The 16,660-nt window shown below is 42.3% G+C and overlaps 1 protein-coding gene across 5 annotated transcripts in view; it reads right to left on the reverse strand.

The window, feature by feature from the left end:
• Positions 1–16,660, reverse strand: part of Pdxdc1 (pyridoxal dependent decarboxylase domain containing 1) — a 57,031-nt gene that overhangs the window by 5,807 nt on the left and 34,564 nt on the right. For 3 of the 5 annotated variants that reach the window (XM_087202775.1, XM_004864902.4, XM_013065631.3), the window contains 5 exons: positions 16,315–16,440; positions 13,495–13,545; positions 6,039–6,102; positions 4,551–4,639; positions 3,210–3,315 (listed from right to left, as the gene is read on the reverse strand). In XM_087202775.1, coding sequence (XP_087058901.1) covers positions 3,210–3,315; positions 4,551–4,639; positions 6,039–6,102; positions 13,495–13,545; positions 16,315–16,440 — 436 coding nt within the window. The remainder of the gene's footprint in view (positions 1–3,209; positions 3,316–4,550; positions 4,640–6,038; positions 6,103–13,494; positions 13,546–16,314; positions 16,441–16,660) is intronic. The other 2 variants (XM_087202776.1, XM_021244351.2) reach the window with 1 other exon arrangement.

The raw sequence follows: 16,660 nt of genomic DNA on the forward strand, positions 1-16,660 counted from the left end.
GCTATGAAAGAATCAAGGGTTAAAAATGAGCACAGCTGGCTGCTCCAGCCAGATTTGGTAAACAATGAAACTCCAGTGTAGAAATCGGACCCTTCTCACACACAGCACTGCTTTGGTCTGGTGATAAGCATCCTGTTACAGATTAAAACAAGTGGCAGCCAGAGGTTCTCTCTACATTACCACAAGTGGAGGGAAAGGGAAGTACTCCGGTGTTCTGTTCTGGGACACCAGGAAGGGCAGGGCAGCCACAACTGGAGTCACTTCCAGGGCTCAGGCCTCCTTTTTCTGCCCGCTCCTGCTGCCTCAGGGTGTCCCGACCTTGCTCCCCCAGCTTTACAGACTCAGCCCCAAGGCTGCTGGTCTGGCCATCAGTAAGTCCACAATGGCTTTTTCTTTGCAGGATGAATCCTTAGCATTTTCCTACTTTCATATCATTAAGAAAAATACTTGCTGGGGATTTAGCTCAGTGGTTCTGACACCTGCCTCGAAAGAAAAATACCTTTCAGGGCTGGGGATTTAGCTCAGTGGTTCCAGTGCCTGCCTTGCAAGCACAAGGTCCCGAGTTTGATCCCTGGTACAAAAAAAAAAAAAAAAAAATATATATATATATATATATATATACACACACACACACACACACACACACACACACACACACCTTTCTAAAAATGCTGAACATACTTTATGATAAACTACCAAACATTTCCTGATAATGTTTGAGTCACCTCACAAAAAAGCACAAACGAATTTATACTATCTTTTTTTAAAATCGTTTTTAAGGCTTGAAAATTACATATTTATGGGGTACCAAATGATGTTCTGAGACATGTATATAGTGTGTAATGTTCAAATTGGGATGAGCACTTCTACCTCCTGAAACATTGGCCAAAAATATTCGAAGTCCTTCTTTCTGGCTCTTTTGAAATACACAGTACATGACTGTTACATATGGTTGCCATATTCATTCCTCCTGTCACTTTAGTCTTCACATCACCATCAGGTAGTGAGGACTGGGCCTGGAGAATGGTGCAGAGGCCACAGTCGCCAGGACTTTCTGTGGTAAAATCCACACCATTTCGGCTACAGTGCTTTCTGAAGTGTCTAAAACAAACAGGGGCTGTCAACTTTCCCTGGCCTATTAAAATTCCAGGGAGATTTTTTTTTTAAGAGTAGGAAAAATTTGAGAGAAAGATAGCTTCTGTCTGAGAGAGACAGAAGGGGGACTGGAAAGTGGGTTGTCTCCCACTTTTAAGATGCTGATGGCCAGAGTTTCTGAACACCTGGGAGATCCTGGAGGGTCCTGTGCCTGCAGAAGGCATGGGAGCTCTGTGCCCCTTCCTGATTCTCATCTTCGCCATGTACAATCAAAACATCGTATACTCCTTAAGTATATACAAGACAAATAAATGCATTTGAGAAAAGACCTAGGAAATCAGAATCTCTGTAGGTGGCCCAGCCACTGGTAGTTTTTAAAGGCCCACAGTGATTAAAAAAGGCAGTTAGGAGCAAGAACCCTTGGGATAGAAAATGGAAGGTCACACAACATCAAAACACAGGGATTCAAGTGACTTCAGAAGTCTGCTATTTTTGAGAAGTTACAATGGAATGCTGATCTAAATTTAGACCTGAAGAAAAGAAACAGCTGACCCCTAATCCACCACATCTTAAATGTGCACCTATTAGGATCCTGTTTTTAATTAGATCCATAATGTGGGTAATCTTGCTAGGGCTACAGCTCTTAGGCTCTTGGTAGTTTTTCTAATATTCCTCTTCGCCATGCTTTCTCCTCCACAGGAAATGTAGAAATCTCTAAATTGCTGCATCTGTCAGAGCCTACCTTTTATGACAGCCAGGAAATATTCTGACCTGCTCCTTCTTGGGCTCTGGATTCCAACCCAATAGTAAAGTTTACCCATTCAAGGCTTCAGGTGTGATACACACTACAGCCCAACTCTGACAAATTCACCAACCTTTCTCCCACTGAACAGGCAGCTCAAACTTGACATACAGACACACACTCCTGTCTCAGTGCCTTCAGGCAGGTTTTTAGCCCAGCATGGGCCACAGCATCCCCAGGTAGTTGGACAGCATGTAATCCCCACAAGGTAGCCCTGCAACCCCTATCAGCTGGAAGTAGCTACTTGAACATAAGAGACCTCCACACCCTCAATGTGGGTGAACTTTGGGGAAATGAGGCAGGAGGTGAGGGTGTGGCCAGCCAGCTGGGCAAGTGGGCGTGACCTGTCATGGAGATCCAGGACACAACGTGGGGGAAAAACAGTTCCCAAGGGCTAGTCATGGGACCAATCAGAAAATGCTATCTTCACTTCTGGTGCAAGATCAGCAGGTTTCCGATGAGGCATAGACCTGATGTCAGCCTGGGGGCTGGGAGATAAAGGGGATGTGGCCATTAACCTTGTGGCCACTGTGCTCTCTTCCACAGGGGCCCGCTCGCATTTGCAGAATGTACTACTTCTACCTCAATTGTCCCACACATGCGCTTTTCCTGTCTTTGATAAATGTAAAACTTTTGCTACCTTAAAAAAAAAAGAAATAGCTCCTCCAAAAACTGATGCTAGAAACCACAGCAAAACAGTATCATAGGGCGAAAAAAAGAATTTAGATTTGTTATGTACATGTATCAGTTCCCTACAATGAATGTAATCATTTACTGCAAACATGAACTAAAAAACAAACAAACGAAACAAAAACCCCAGCATATCATAAAGGGAAATTAAGTGGGGTGTGGGCAGCACATGCTTGTGATCCCGGCACTTGGAGACTGAGGTAGGAGGACTGCAAGTTCAAGCCCAGCCTGAGCAGCTTAACAATATAGTCAGGCCCTCTCTCAAAAAATACAAAAAGGAATTTCAGGGCCGGGGATTTAGCTCAGTGGTGCTGCAGCCTACCTCGAAAGCACAAGTTCCCACGAGTTCGATCCCCAGTACCAAAAGAAAAAAAAAAAGGAATTTCAAATTCCCTATGATGAATCTTATCATTTTGTATATCTAAAATGTACCAATAAATGTTTTGCTAAAAAAGAAAAAAAAAGGGCTGGGGATGCATCTCTGTTCCAAGGCGCTTGGTTCAACCTCCAGTGCGGCAAAATATAGACAGACGGACAGACAGATTTAATTGGCCCAACAGCCTGACTTTAATGGGCATGGAGCTGTTTTCCCAGAAGGAAGGGAAACGCGCAGACCAGTTACCTGCTGCTGTCGTCAGAGGGCTGAACCGCACACACATGCCCTCGACCTCCAGATCCATGACAGTGAGGCCACTGGCAGGCACCAGCTGTTTCAACTGTTCTCCCAGCTGCAGGGAAGAGGACAGCGCACGCATGTTCTCACACCACAGGACACCACGTCTTCCCCACCTCCCCTCTCTACTCAGCACAGACCGGAAGGGCTCCTGGAGCTCATTTCCTTTCATCTTCAGGTGGTCTTTGACTACTTATGGCCACTTTTTTTGTTTTTGTTTTTGGATACAGGGTCTCACTGTATAGTTCAGGCTGGCCTTGAACTCGAGGTGATCCTGCCTCAGCCTCTCAAGTTCTGGGATTACAGCCATGTGCCACAATACCCTGTGCCACTTTTTTTTTTTTTTTTTTAAAACTACGTATTACTTTTGGTGGTACTTGGGATCAAACCCAGGGATGCTCTACCACTGAACTATATTTCCAGACCCTTTTATTTTTTAAGACAATGTTGCTAAATTGCCTTGGAGGGACTAGAAATTGTAATCCTCCTGCCTCAGCCATCCTCAGTGCTGAGATTACAGGTATGAGCCACCGAACCTGGCCCCAGTCCTTTCATTTTGAGACAAGCTGTCACTAAGCTGCTAAGTGGCTCTGGTTGGGCTCAAACTTGCAATTCCCCTGCCTCACCCTCCAAGAATGGTGAGATTATAGGCTTGCACCACCACACCTGGCTTATTTTCCTTTTTAATAATAGAATTCATTCTATAAAACTCTACAAAATGCAGGTAAACAAAATATCAAAAGTATCCACAACACGCCACTCAAACACTGACTGCTGACATTTGGTACACTGCCCCAGTGTTTCTCTGTGGCAAATGGTGCATTTACCATAAAACATGATATTCTACAGATTCTAGGAATCTGCATTCCTCATAATCTATGCCGACCACTGCCTGGCTGCCTAACACACTCGGCACCATGGTTTATAATGGCAGTTGTGTGACCATCCTTACGCTGTTCAGGACACCCAAGACTAAAGCACCAAGAGGTGCTATTTCAGTGTCCACAAGGCGCTGAAGCACAATGCCTCTGGCCCACACTGCCCAACTGCCAAAGGTGCTCATAGGCTCGGCCCTGATGCCCTCTGAGGCAGCTGCATGCTCCCCAGGGCACCGTGTAGCCATAAACAGTCCCATGTGGAAACTAAGGGAATGATGCCATGAAGAACTGTCAGGAGTGACTATGAAGCGATCTGACTGAGAAAAGAACCCCAGGGCAAGTTGAGCACTTCTGTTACCCCAGACATGCTGCTCTGGGATGTAAAGAGAAAGGCAGACAACTGCCACCTTACCCAGCGATTCAGAGCGTCACAGGAATGTCTCTCCCGGCCGACTGTGGAGGGCGCCATGCTGGGCACTGGGACGGATTTAAAGACTGGATCTGAGGCCAAAACAGAAGGGATTCACTCCCCAAAACATGGCCAATTTAAACACTGCAATTCAACTCCGCTTCACTTAGATGCTATCATTAGCCCCAAGGGAATAGCCTCATGATTTCCTACTGAAATCAGATATAATTCTGCCAGAAGTCTTATCATAGCACACGTTTTTTTTCTCTCAAACTATATAACACCTGAATACACTGCCAGAAAAAGAATTTACTCTACTTTTTGAAAGTTTGTTTTGGAGGCCTTTGGATGAGTCAACTCCTAGTCTACCAAGCACTGTGCAGTCAACCACAGCACCAAGCATCCAAGCTGGGCTTCCCAAGACTTATCCTGACCCATCAAGTAGTCTGCATGCCTGCTCACACCCAGGACTATGCCAGACACCTGGGATGGACAAAGCAGGCAGGGCTTCTGTTACCTTCGAGCTTATATTCTAACTGGAGAAAGAAAATCACTATCTGCCGGTCATTGCTGGTGCCATGAAAGGCGACCATAGGCCACAGCATAGTAGGATGGAGCCCTTCAGTCAGGACATAGCAGATGCTCTGAGGAGGTGGGAGCTGAGCAGAGACCCAAGAGTGAGAGGACATGCACATGAGGCAGATGGGACAGCAAATGCCAAGGCTGTACACTAGGAAGGGGAGTGTGTAGGACTGAAGTACACTGCTTAGGCAGGGTGTTAGAGGAAGGCAGGGGCAAAACACACTGGCCTCGGGGGCCACAGAAAGAGCCTGGCTTCATTCAACCAAAACAGGAGGACACTACCATGCTCTGGGCAGGAAGTGGTATGATTTGATTTCTGCTTCTAATGCTCATTCACTGCTATGTGGCATATAGTCTGAAAGGGGCCAAGCACAATCCAGGGAAGTCAGATCAGTAGAGTGGGGACTGCAGTCATCTCGTTGAAAATTAATGGTGCCTTGGACGATACTGGTAGAACTTGGAGCAGTTTTGCTGAGGTACTGGGGATTGAATCAGGGCCTGTGCACCAAGCTGCATCCCCTGGACATTTTAAAATTTTTGACCTTGAGATAGCATCTCACTAAGTTGCCGAGGCTGGGCTTGAAGTTGAGATCCTCCTGGCTTAGCCTCCCAGAGTACTGGGATTACAGGCATGCTCCACATCCTGCCAGGTTACTCTTTAAAAACAGAGTTTCCCAGGTCTAACCTACTCAATCAAAGTATCTGGGAACTGCAGCACAAGAAAGCTATTTTCAGTGACTCTCAGCCATTCTAGCACAGGCCCAGAGACCGGTATTTGGGAACCAGTGGTATAATCACAGTAAACTGAAGCAATAAAAATATTGTGGGCTCTGTATTTAACTTGAAATTGTGCCACATTTAAAGCCTTTAAACAAAGACACAAAAATATACCCTTTTAAAATCACCTACCTGAGTTTGCTAATTCCTGGCAAAATCTGAACACCACTACTGGAGAACTGAGCTCATCTTCCACCTGCATAAACAGAAGTGTGGTGTTACCAGTGACAGTAAATGCTGACAACATCATGGACCAGACGGTCGGCTGGGAAAGTAGACTGGGCATGCTGTTTTGTACATAAACTTTTTTTTTTTTAATTGGTATGGGGGATCGAACTTGGGTCCTTGTGCTTCCAAGGCAAGCAGTGGAATCACTGAGCTAAATCCCTGGCCCCTGTACATAAACATTTAAAAACTCAAAGGTTAATTTTTTTTTCTCAAAGGTTAATTTCAGTTGCTAGAGTAACAAAAAACAAATTAAATTTTTTAGAAGTAAGTGTGACCCTCCCTGACAGTGTGCTGTGGTTCTGAGATTACTACTGGACACTGAAATTAAAGCAGGGGAAAATATTTATAAACAACATTAATATAATCAAAAAGGTAAGGAAAGAGTTGAACTAGAAGCAGTGCTCAGGGTGTAAATGCTTTCAAAGAATCCTAGAAAGCATTCAAGATTTACTAGAACTGGCAGAAAAGAAAATAGAAAAGAAAAAGAACAAGTATTAAGAATACTAAATCAGTATGGATACTGGAAAATAAATTATCTTTTTTGCTGATATAACTGTGTATTTAGAAAATCCAAATGACAATGGCAAAAACCTATTAGCATTAATAAGGAAATTTGCTAAGTGGCCAAATAAAAGGTAAGTGTACAGAAAAAAAAAAAAAGAAATAGAACAAGTACTTTCTCACCTTGTAAAACTTTCAGAAGAGGATGCCAGTGCTATTGGCAATGTACACTGTCACAGTAGAACTATATGTATTTTCTAAACATAGTTACTTATGTACGTAGATTCAGCACTTATGTGAGACAGGCATCAACCCACTTTGCCAGTGAATTTCCTAACAGACAAAAATGCTCACTGCACTACGCCAGCCCTTTGCCGGACTTTCCTTTGGCCATCAGCTGTAGCAAAGTTGGGGCACGCAGGCCACAGCAGTGTCCCTGTGGTCAATGTGGTATTTCTGTGGGGGTGAGGCCCTGGGGGACCAGCTCTCCAAGCTTTCAGTAACTGTAGTACTATTTATCTCCAGTCCTGAAACCTGTGTTCCTAGACTGAGTGTGCTGACTGACAAATTGAGCCACAACAGGAAATACTAACTTGAAGAGACAGGAAGTTAATCGGTCAAGAACTTTTCCACCAATTTTTAAAAGGACCATATGGATGTAATTCTGATTAAGAAAGAGTTACATTCAAATCTGCCAATAATTTACTGAGCTAGTTCCTGTGCTAAAATGATTTCCTGTCACCTCCTATAACTTTCACACAAATATTCATTCATTCATTCATTCATTCATTCATTCGAGATAAGGTCTCACTATGTAGCTTAGGCTGGTCCTGAACTATGTATAGCCCAGGCTGGCTTTGAACTCAAGGAGATTCTCTTGCCTCAACCTCCTGAGTGCTGGAACTACAGGCATGCAACACCATGCCTAGCTTCCCCTTGTTTCTTTAAAAGTAATAATATTTATTGAGCCTGGTGGTGCGTGCTATAGCAAGACCACGTTGGGAAAAAAAAAAAAAAAAGAATCAAGGGCTTAATATTTAAATAAACTGGAGTAAGCCCAATAAGGAAGTAGGAACAAAAATTGGTGACAAAATATTCTAACCATTTCCCCATCTTTAGTTAAGATAAAGCAATACAGGGCTGGGGATTTAGCTCAGTGGCACTGCACCTGCCTCATAAGCGCAAGGTCCCGAGTTCGATCCCCGGTACCAAAAAAAAAAAAGGAACTATCTTTAAACAGGGTCTTGCTAAGTCACTAAGTTGCCCAGGCTGGGTCCGATCATGTGACCTTCCTGCCTCAGCCTCCCAGAGTACTTGGGATTACAGTGTGCCACCATGCCTAGCCTTTTTTCCTTGAATTCTCATCTCAAATGTCTGTGTGCATAAGAAAGATTATACAAGGTTACACACATAAAATTCTGGTACTAGAAGCATGGTAGACTGAGCTAATACTGAAGTTATCAATTCTAAATATCAAATAGTGCATTAAATGTAACCAATAACCAAAAACTTTTAAACTACTGATGTACCTCTGTCATCTCAGCACTCGGGAGGCTGAGGGAGGAGTATCACCATGAGGCTGAGGCCACCTGGGCTACATTTCAAGTTCAAGGGCAGCCTGAATTACATAGTGAGACCCTAGCTCAACCACCACCCACCCCTCCCAACCCTGCAAAAAAAAAAAAAAAAAAATCCCTGGGCTCACAACAAAGGTAAATCTATAAAAAGGAAACAGAAACACGCAGCAGGAAGAGCAGAGCATGAACTCTGGATTTCATAGCCAGAACCCTGGGTTTTAATGCCCACGTGAGGCACAGTGGTAAATCTGCATAAAGCTTCCATAAGGCTTCTATGGGAAAAAACACACAATGAACACATGTGATTTCTGAGAGCAATAAGGAAGAAAACCTCTCAGGGCACAGAATGATGGGTTGCAGGGGAAGGTATCTGGAGTGGTCAGGAAAAATCTGTCTGCAGTTGACAGAAGATTCGAAAGCTAAGGAACTGTCAGGAGAAGAACTGGGAAGGGGGCAGAGGTCCCTGTTGTGAGGGCTAAAGGAAGTAATGCAAGTGAGGCACTTAGTAGCGTGCATGGTGTGGAGCATGCATTTTACAAAGCAGCAGCTACGGCGACAGTGACGATGAGGGACAGACCACAGTGCTCTGTGGGGTCTGCCAACTAGTACATCCGCTACTGAAAGAAGCAGCCACTGGAAGAAAGGACAGAGCAGGATTTGTGCCTGGGCTGTGTGTAGCCTTACAAGATGCTTCAAAAGAACTCGTGATGAACTAGCTCCATCAGACTCCCGCTTGGAGGAAAAAGGACACAGAGCCCAGATGGGTTTGGCAAGGCAGGGATTCCCAACTGCATGCTTAGTCTGAGTATCTCTGCCATCAGAAGAGTCCAACCAACAGACTTCATTTGACAGCCGAACTCACGTGCTCACGAGGGTAAGAAAATGACTCACCGTCACAGGGCCATCCCGTGGCATTCCAGGGTGCTGGCTGGGAGTCCTCTCCTCCATGCCTCTCCTGGCCACCCTATTTTCCCAAGGTTCCCCAGCCAGAACTCAGGCTGGGTGGCTCCAAGCTGCTACTGTGCAGGCCATGCACAGGAGTCCCCACCCCACCCTGAGGCCTAAGCATGTCCTAAAACAGAAAGGAACTGTACCAACTGGAACCATGCACAAATATTAGTTTAGAGCTAACTGTACTCTGTGAGGCTATTTAAATCAAAATCTGGCCTGCAATTGTAAAACGCAATGAAGTGAAACATTCCTGCCTGAGCCCATGCTCATTCTTGGTTGTGCTTCTAAATTTTCGTCTCCTCTGAGTTATTATCCCAAACATGCAATCTGAGAGTTTCATTTTAGGAAGATATTAGGAGAAGAAAAGAGCAGGGCTACTTGCTTTACTATTCCTCATTATCCCTTGGGCAAATACAAACTCCGGTGTCAGAAAATTTCAGAAAGGTAGCCCAAAGCATTCTGAGACAGAAGGATTTTTCTTTTCAGAAAATGGGTGTTCTAAAGTCCTTGCTGAGGTGAAGTCAATGGTGTTTATCAGATCTTTGTGCAATTCTAAATTTTCACAGGATAAACTTAGGATTATATGAAAGGCATTACAGAAATTTAAACCTTGTAAGGCACAATTTCTTGGTCTTGGGCTGTCTAAGTCATAAACAAATGCATGATGCTTTTGAAAAGGCTGCATTTTTCAAAAAAAAACTGGAGCTGTCACAATTCAATTGAAATGGATCACATTTGGAGAAAAGCATTTTGCGCTGCCATCCCAGGCTCCTAGGGCCAAGAAGATGAGCCGGTCCCAGCACCCGGAAGGAAGCTCCCCGCCTCCATCCCAGGCTCCTAGGGCAGTGAAGCTCAGCCAGTCCCAGCACCCAGAAGGAAGCTCTCCGCCTCCATCCCAGGCTCCTAGGGCAGTGAAGCTTAGCCGGTCCCAGCACCCGGAAGGAAGCTTCCCCGCTGCCATCCCAAGCTCCTAGGGCAGAGAAGGTGAGCTGCGTGGGTGCCAGAAGCACCCCCCCCACACCCGTGGAAATGAGAAAACACATAAACAAGCCTCAAAAACAGACTTCTGGATCACCTACAGCAACCCCAAAGGGAAACGAGATGGAACAATCTGATACTCAACCACCTGGACTCTCTGAACTGGCAACAAAAGAGGATCTGGGAAAAATGAAATCAGAAATAATTACTCAGATAACAGCAAAGATTTTGCTCATGCTACAAGACATGATTAATAAATCTAGAGAAGACACAGATAAAAAAATAGAGGATCTGAGGAACATGATGGAATCCCAACATAGGAAACAAATGGAATCCATAACAGATACAGATTTCCAAGAGATTAAAAACTCCATCAAAAGTCTGCGCAGCAGAATGAACCAATGTGAGGATAGAATTTCACATATAGAAGATAAGATTGCAATTAGTGAGGAGGAAAAGAAAAACTGCTTTAAAATTGTAAGGGAACATGAGAAATCAATCCAGCAGCTGCTAGACAATGCAAAGAAGAATAACATAAGACTGGTTGGAGTCAATGAAGAAAGAGGAGAGAGTGCAGATGACATAAAAAAACCTGTTCACAGAAGTGATGGCAGAAAACTTCCCAAAGAGGGGAAAAGAACTTGACATACAGATAAGTGAGGCATATAGGACTCCAGCTAGCCTTAATCAAAAAAAATCTACACATAGGCATATAATAGTTAGGATTCCAGAAATCCAACAGAAGAACAAAATTCTACAAGCAGTGAGAGAAAAGAAACAAATCACATACAAAGGAAAGCCCATCCGAATCACAGCAGACTTCTCAATGCAAACCCTCAAGGCAAGAAGAGCTTGGAGGGATGTATTTCAAGCCCTAAAGGAAAACAGCCTCCAACCCAGATTGAGGTACCCTGCAAAACTATCTTTCAACATTGATGGAGAAATAAGATACTTTCATGATAAAGAGCACCTCAGGAACTTCATGAATACCAAACCGGCACTCCAAAAAATTTTAGACAATACCCTAGACAATGAGGATCACAACCCCAGGAAACCCAGCAGAATGAGTCCATTGGGCGTGACAAATTAAACCCAAAGGGGAAGAATCCAACAAAAAGAAAAAGTCATGACAAGGCTTTTAAAACTTTTAACTTCATCTCCCTAATGAGTGTATAATTCAATCTTATTATTGTACTGATTAGTAGTTTTCTGATTCTAGAGTTGCACACCATTCCTTGTGCTATATTGGCTATCATCTTCTTATGTCTACATTTTAATTGGGTTGTCTACTAATGAGCTCTAAGAATTCTTTATATAGTCTGGTCATAGGTTATATGCATTGTTAATATGGTCTGTTTAAGGACTTTTCATTTTAAGGATGTCATTCAAAGTTCTAAATTTTGATGGAATCTCATTTATCAATTTTTTTTCTTTTATACATCATGTTTTTTGTATCCTAGGTAGTTCTTGCCTACCCTGAATTTATAAATATTTTCCCTTATAATTTCTTCTTAAAGTTTTATACTTTTAGGCTTTCTTATTTAGGTTCATAGATCCCTACAAGTTATTTTCATGTACGGAAAAAAAGGGTTGAGGTTAATTTTTTATATACGAATACCAGGTGTTCTAGTGCTGTTTGCTGAAGACACTATCTCTTCCTCAGGTCTTGAATCGAGTTTATATTCTATAAAATGCTAATGTTAAATAATCTTTCAAAACTCAGTGGACCATATATGTGTGGTTCTATTTCTAGATTCTCTGTTTTATTCAAATGATCTATATGTCTTTCCTTACACCAACACTGCCTTGATTACTGTAGCTTTAGAAGAAGTCTTAAAATTGGGTGCTAAATGTCTTCCAACACTGTTTTTTTGTTTTTGGCTTTTCTGGGTCCTTTGTACTCCTACATAACTTTTAAATTTCACTATCCAGTTCTTCATTTATAGCAAGTATACACAGACCTGAATTTTTATATATATCTTGTGTTTTCTAATCCTGCTAAATTCAAGTACAAGTTCTAGGGGCTCCTAGAGATTTCTTAGTATTTTCTCTGTAGATGATCATTTCATCTACATATAAAGATTTTGCTTCTGCCATGCCAATCCTATCCTAGTTGTGTCATTTTATTGCCAGACTATTTTGGTTTAGACCTATGTTTCAAAGTCTGATGGACAGATGAAGAGTAGGCATATCTGCCCTTGTTCCTCACTTTAGGGAGAAAGCACTGAATCGTCTCCATTCATAGAAGGAGCTTTTGTTGGAAGTATGGAGTACATGGTCTTTGATCTGTTGAGAAGGTTCTGTTTTACTTCTAGTCTCCTGATAGCTTTTACCATGAACAGCTGTAGAATTTAGTCCAATACTCTTTCTCCAACTAGTGACAGGATCATATGGTTTTCTCCTTTCCTCGGTTAAAATGATTACTTTTTTTTTTTTTTTTTTTTGGTACCGGGGATCGAACTCAGGACCTTGCACTTTTGAGGCAGGTGGCAGAACCACTGAGCTAAATCCCGGGCCCAATTACTTTTGGGGGTGGATCTTCCCATGCTGAACCAACACTGCCATCCCTATAATAAAACCAATTTCTACATACTGCCAGATCTGACTTCTAAGAGTTTGTTTTGTTAAACAAATTTCTATCTATGTTCATACTTTTTTCTTCTATTATCTTTATCCAGTTTTAGGATTAGCACAATGTTGATATCCTAAAATGAGGGGAGAAGTGTTCCTTTTTTCTGCTTTAAATGTTTGATATAATTTATCAGTTAAAATGTTTATGAGCCTGCTGTTGTCATATAGGTAGGTTTTCAAGCTAGGAATATACTTTCTTTAATAGTTGTTATTCAAATTTTATATTTCCTCCAGAGTTAGTTTCATTAATTTGACTTCTAAGTTACTTCTTAGAAGTTGTCAAATTTATTTCAAAAAAGATTTTTGTAATATGCTTTCTATATCCTTTTAAATTCTGTAAAATCTGTGGTAATGTCTCCTAGATCTTAATATTGTAATTTTAAAAATGTACAACTGGTACTGTGTAACAGGAAGAAAAGGTCTAAAAGAGCAGGGGAGTTGAGAGGGATAGGGTAAGGGAAAAAAGCGAAAGGAAAAAATATGAGAAGAGGAAAAAAATGGAAACAAGGTCTTTGCAAATAGGGAAGGGTGGGCAAGGGAAGGGGAAAAAAAATAAGAACCAAGAGACTCATGTAATGGTACAAGATCCCAATGATGAATTAACTGTATTTTATACCTAAAATGTACCAATAAAGTTAATGGGGGGGAAAAAAAAAAAGAAAAGCATTTTGCTGTTGAAATTTTCAAAAAAGTATTTCAAAATAGGCAATTATATACCATACCAAGAATTTGATGTGGTTCACTTTCTTCAAACTTTCCTGCAACCGTTGACTCTGCAAATGACAAAGACAGCTTGTGTGATTCCACTAGATCAACATGCGTACTCACAGTTTTCATGAGGGGATCCAAGGCCTGCAAACAAGGATCTTAGGCATCTTCAACTTAGTGATTTCTAACTTTGGCTGCCAAGTTTTGCAATTCTAGATCTGAAAATATTCCCCAGTCTTTCAGGTAAGTTACACATAGTGGGGCTGAGGGTTTAGCTGAGGTTTTCCAGAGCCTGCCGCACAAGTGCAAGGTCCTGAGTTCAATCCCCGGTACCAAAAAAAAAACCCAAACAAAAAAAGTTATACATAGTGTTTCAAGAAAACCTGTTTCTGGCCAACCATGGTAGTGCATGCCTATAGTCCCAGCACTTGGAAGCCCGAGGCAGAAGGGTCATTGCAAGTTCAAGGCCAGCCTGGGCTACATAAACAGACAACAACAAAACAAAACAAGAACAAAACACCTGTTTCTAATGAGATGTGTGAATCTATCCTATTAGTGGTACAAGCCATTTATTTAAAAACCACTGAGTAGAAATGTGAGCAATGCATAGTACTATTAGGGGAGGAGACTGGTGATACATGAGAACACAGCTGGCCTAGGAGCAGGTGAAAAGCACAGCCCTGCCCATTAGGATCTGCAAGACTAGTTCCCTCAACATAAAATGGGAATGACAGTATCTATCTTTCTGGGTCGTCCGGAAAATTAAATGAGCCGACAATACATTATTGGGCACTCAGAAACTGTGTCTACAACAGAGTGCGTTTATGTAAGTGCCTGCTATCTTCATCTCTACTGTACGCTTCAATTCCTGCCTCCTTGTCATCAGTATGAGGACAGTAACAGAGTCTGACTCAAGTGTAGGGGTGCATTTATTCAACCAATACTCACTGAGCATTGGATGTTGAAAAACCCCTCATGAAACCTCATTTTTAACATGTTGTCATCAGTGGATCTTACATTCCAGGGCATCAATTGAAATTAAGCATGTAAAGTGCTTCATAGTAGTTGGTACTAAATAAATGCTACCACAAAGAAGAAATGGAGACGATGACAACTTTCTGCTCTCAGAATGCATGGAGTGTAAGGCATAACACTCAGACAACCACGCCCGCTAGAGAGCCACGTAGCTTAACATGCACTCAGCATGAGGTGCCAGCAGTATGGGGTCATTCAAGTCCTCTTGAGTATTTGAAATCAGCTACAGGTTTTGGTTGCAGGAAGATGCCAGCTTTTGTGACCTCAAGGGTTTGGTAATTAATGTCATCATTTATTTTCATGCACTTCACAGGCCCCGGTGAATTGAAGAACTCTTCCCTTGATGTCTAGACTCTCCCTAAATTAAATTACTATGGCAATGAAGGCTTCTCTTTCCTAACAACCAAATCAAGATATGACCTAATGGCATGATAAGAACACTTTTTAAAAAATAGAGCCTTTATAAACATAAATCTTACAATTATTAATGTAAAAAGGAACTAACCTATGAAGCAAAGAACTATGCTAGTGAAATATGAAAATGTTGATTTTTCTTAAATATAAAAATGATAACTAAGGAAGTGCCAATTCCCCAAGAAAACTGACTATGGGGCTGAGGGGCAAACCCAGGGCCTTATTTATGTTAAACTTGTGCTCACCACTGAGCTACACCTCCAGTCCAAGAACACATTTAAAACAGATATTTAAACCCATATGCATAACTTCCTGTAAGCAGGACAATGCTTTGAGCTTTACACACATCAACTCATTAAGTCCTCACATAACAATCCTTACTTGCATTATCATTCCTAATACAGGTGAGAAAATGGAGCATCAGGTGGTGACATCATGCTTCTAAATTTAGCAGTGTTCTGCTCTCATCACATGAATATTACACTTTGCTCTATAAATCTATGGTCTGAATGTCTGAATGTTTGCGTCTGCCCCAAATTCCTGAACTGTAACCCCCAATGCAATAGTATAAAAGAAGTGGGGTCTTTGGAGGTGATTAGAGGGTAGCACCTTCATGAATGGGATGAGTCTGCTCTCCCTTTGCCATGTGAGACAGAGCAGCCATCATCTAAGAGGAATGGGCCTTTACCAGATACTGGATCTGCTGGCATTTTTTTTTTTTTGGTACCAGGCATTGAACTCAGGACCTTGTGCTTGCAAGGCAGGCGGCTGAACCACTGAGCTAAATCCCCGGCCCCAACTGACATTTTGATCTTAGATCAGCCTCTAGAACTGCAAGCAATAAACTTCTGTTGTTTGAAAATTACTCAGTCCAAGGTATTTTGTTATAGCATGCAAATGGACTAAGACACTAACTATAACATAATTACATATTTTCCACAATTAGAACACCTGGAATGCAAAGATAATCAGCACTGCCCCCAGAATCCTGCAATTTGGGAAGCTAATCCAGTGCACTTGGAATATCTATGGCACTGAATCCCACTTTTAGCCTCCATATTCCCTTATCCTGAAGGCTGTCAGTCTACGGGAGCATTATCCTCCCTTCTGCACTCTTCCTCCTTCCCTGGAAGTCACTTGTGACCCCAGCTCTCACTCCAGGCTGCCAGTGGTATTCCTTTTCATCTGATTTCATCTGGGCCATTGCTGGTCAGTGCCAGCAGTCTCTCCCAGAACTTACTTCCAACAAGAAACATGCCCACAAGGCAGTCATCTGCTTGCTTATGAGATAGTAACCCTGATGACAGAACACTGGATGGAATGAAACATTTTCTGCTTTTGTTGAGGAGTCTTTGGACTCATTTAAACTTTAGGTTTCTACTCACGAGTTGACAGGCATGCTTTATCTTCTCCACAATGCCATCGAGTCCCAAGTATTGTAAAGACAACCACAGAGGCAGGGCACGGAGTTTGTCTGCTGGCTTATTTGATGTAAGACCAGCAACTAATGTCTAAAAAAGGCGATATGAATGCATCAGTCAAAGCCACTGGAATCCCAGGGACTAACTAGCTACCGTTTATACATGCTTTGTATTTGACACTTAGCTATACACTTGGCTTACATTATCCATTCAATCGTCCAACAACTCCATGAGGTAAATATTTTAGGTAGCTTAGCTCAGAGATCTGGAGGAGCAAAACCAGGATGAGAATCCTGATAGATCCCAGAAG

This window comes from Heterocephalus glaber, unplaced genomic scaffold (genome assembly GCF_053883595.1).
Source record: "Heterocephalus glaber isolate CG9 unplaced genomic scaffold, H.glaber_assembly_v1.0 deba00001781, whole genome shotgun sequence".
Taxonomy (NCBI): Eukaryota; Metazoa; Chordata; class Mammalia; order Rodentia; family Bathyergidae; genus Heterocephalus; species Heterocephalus glaber.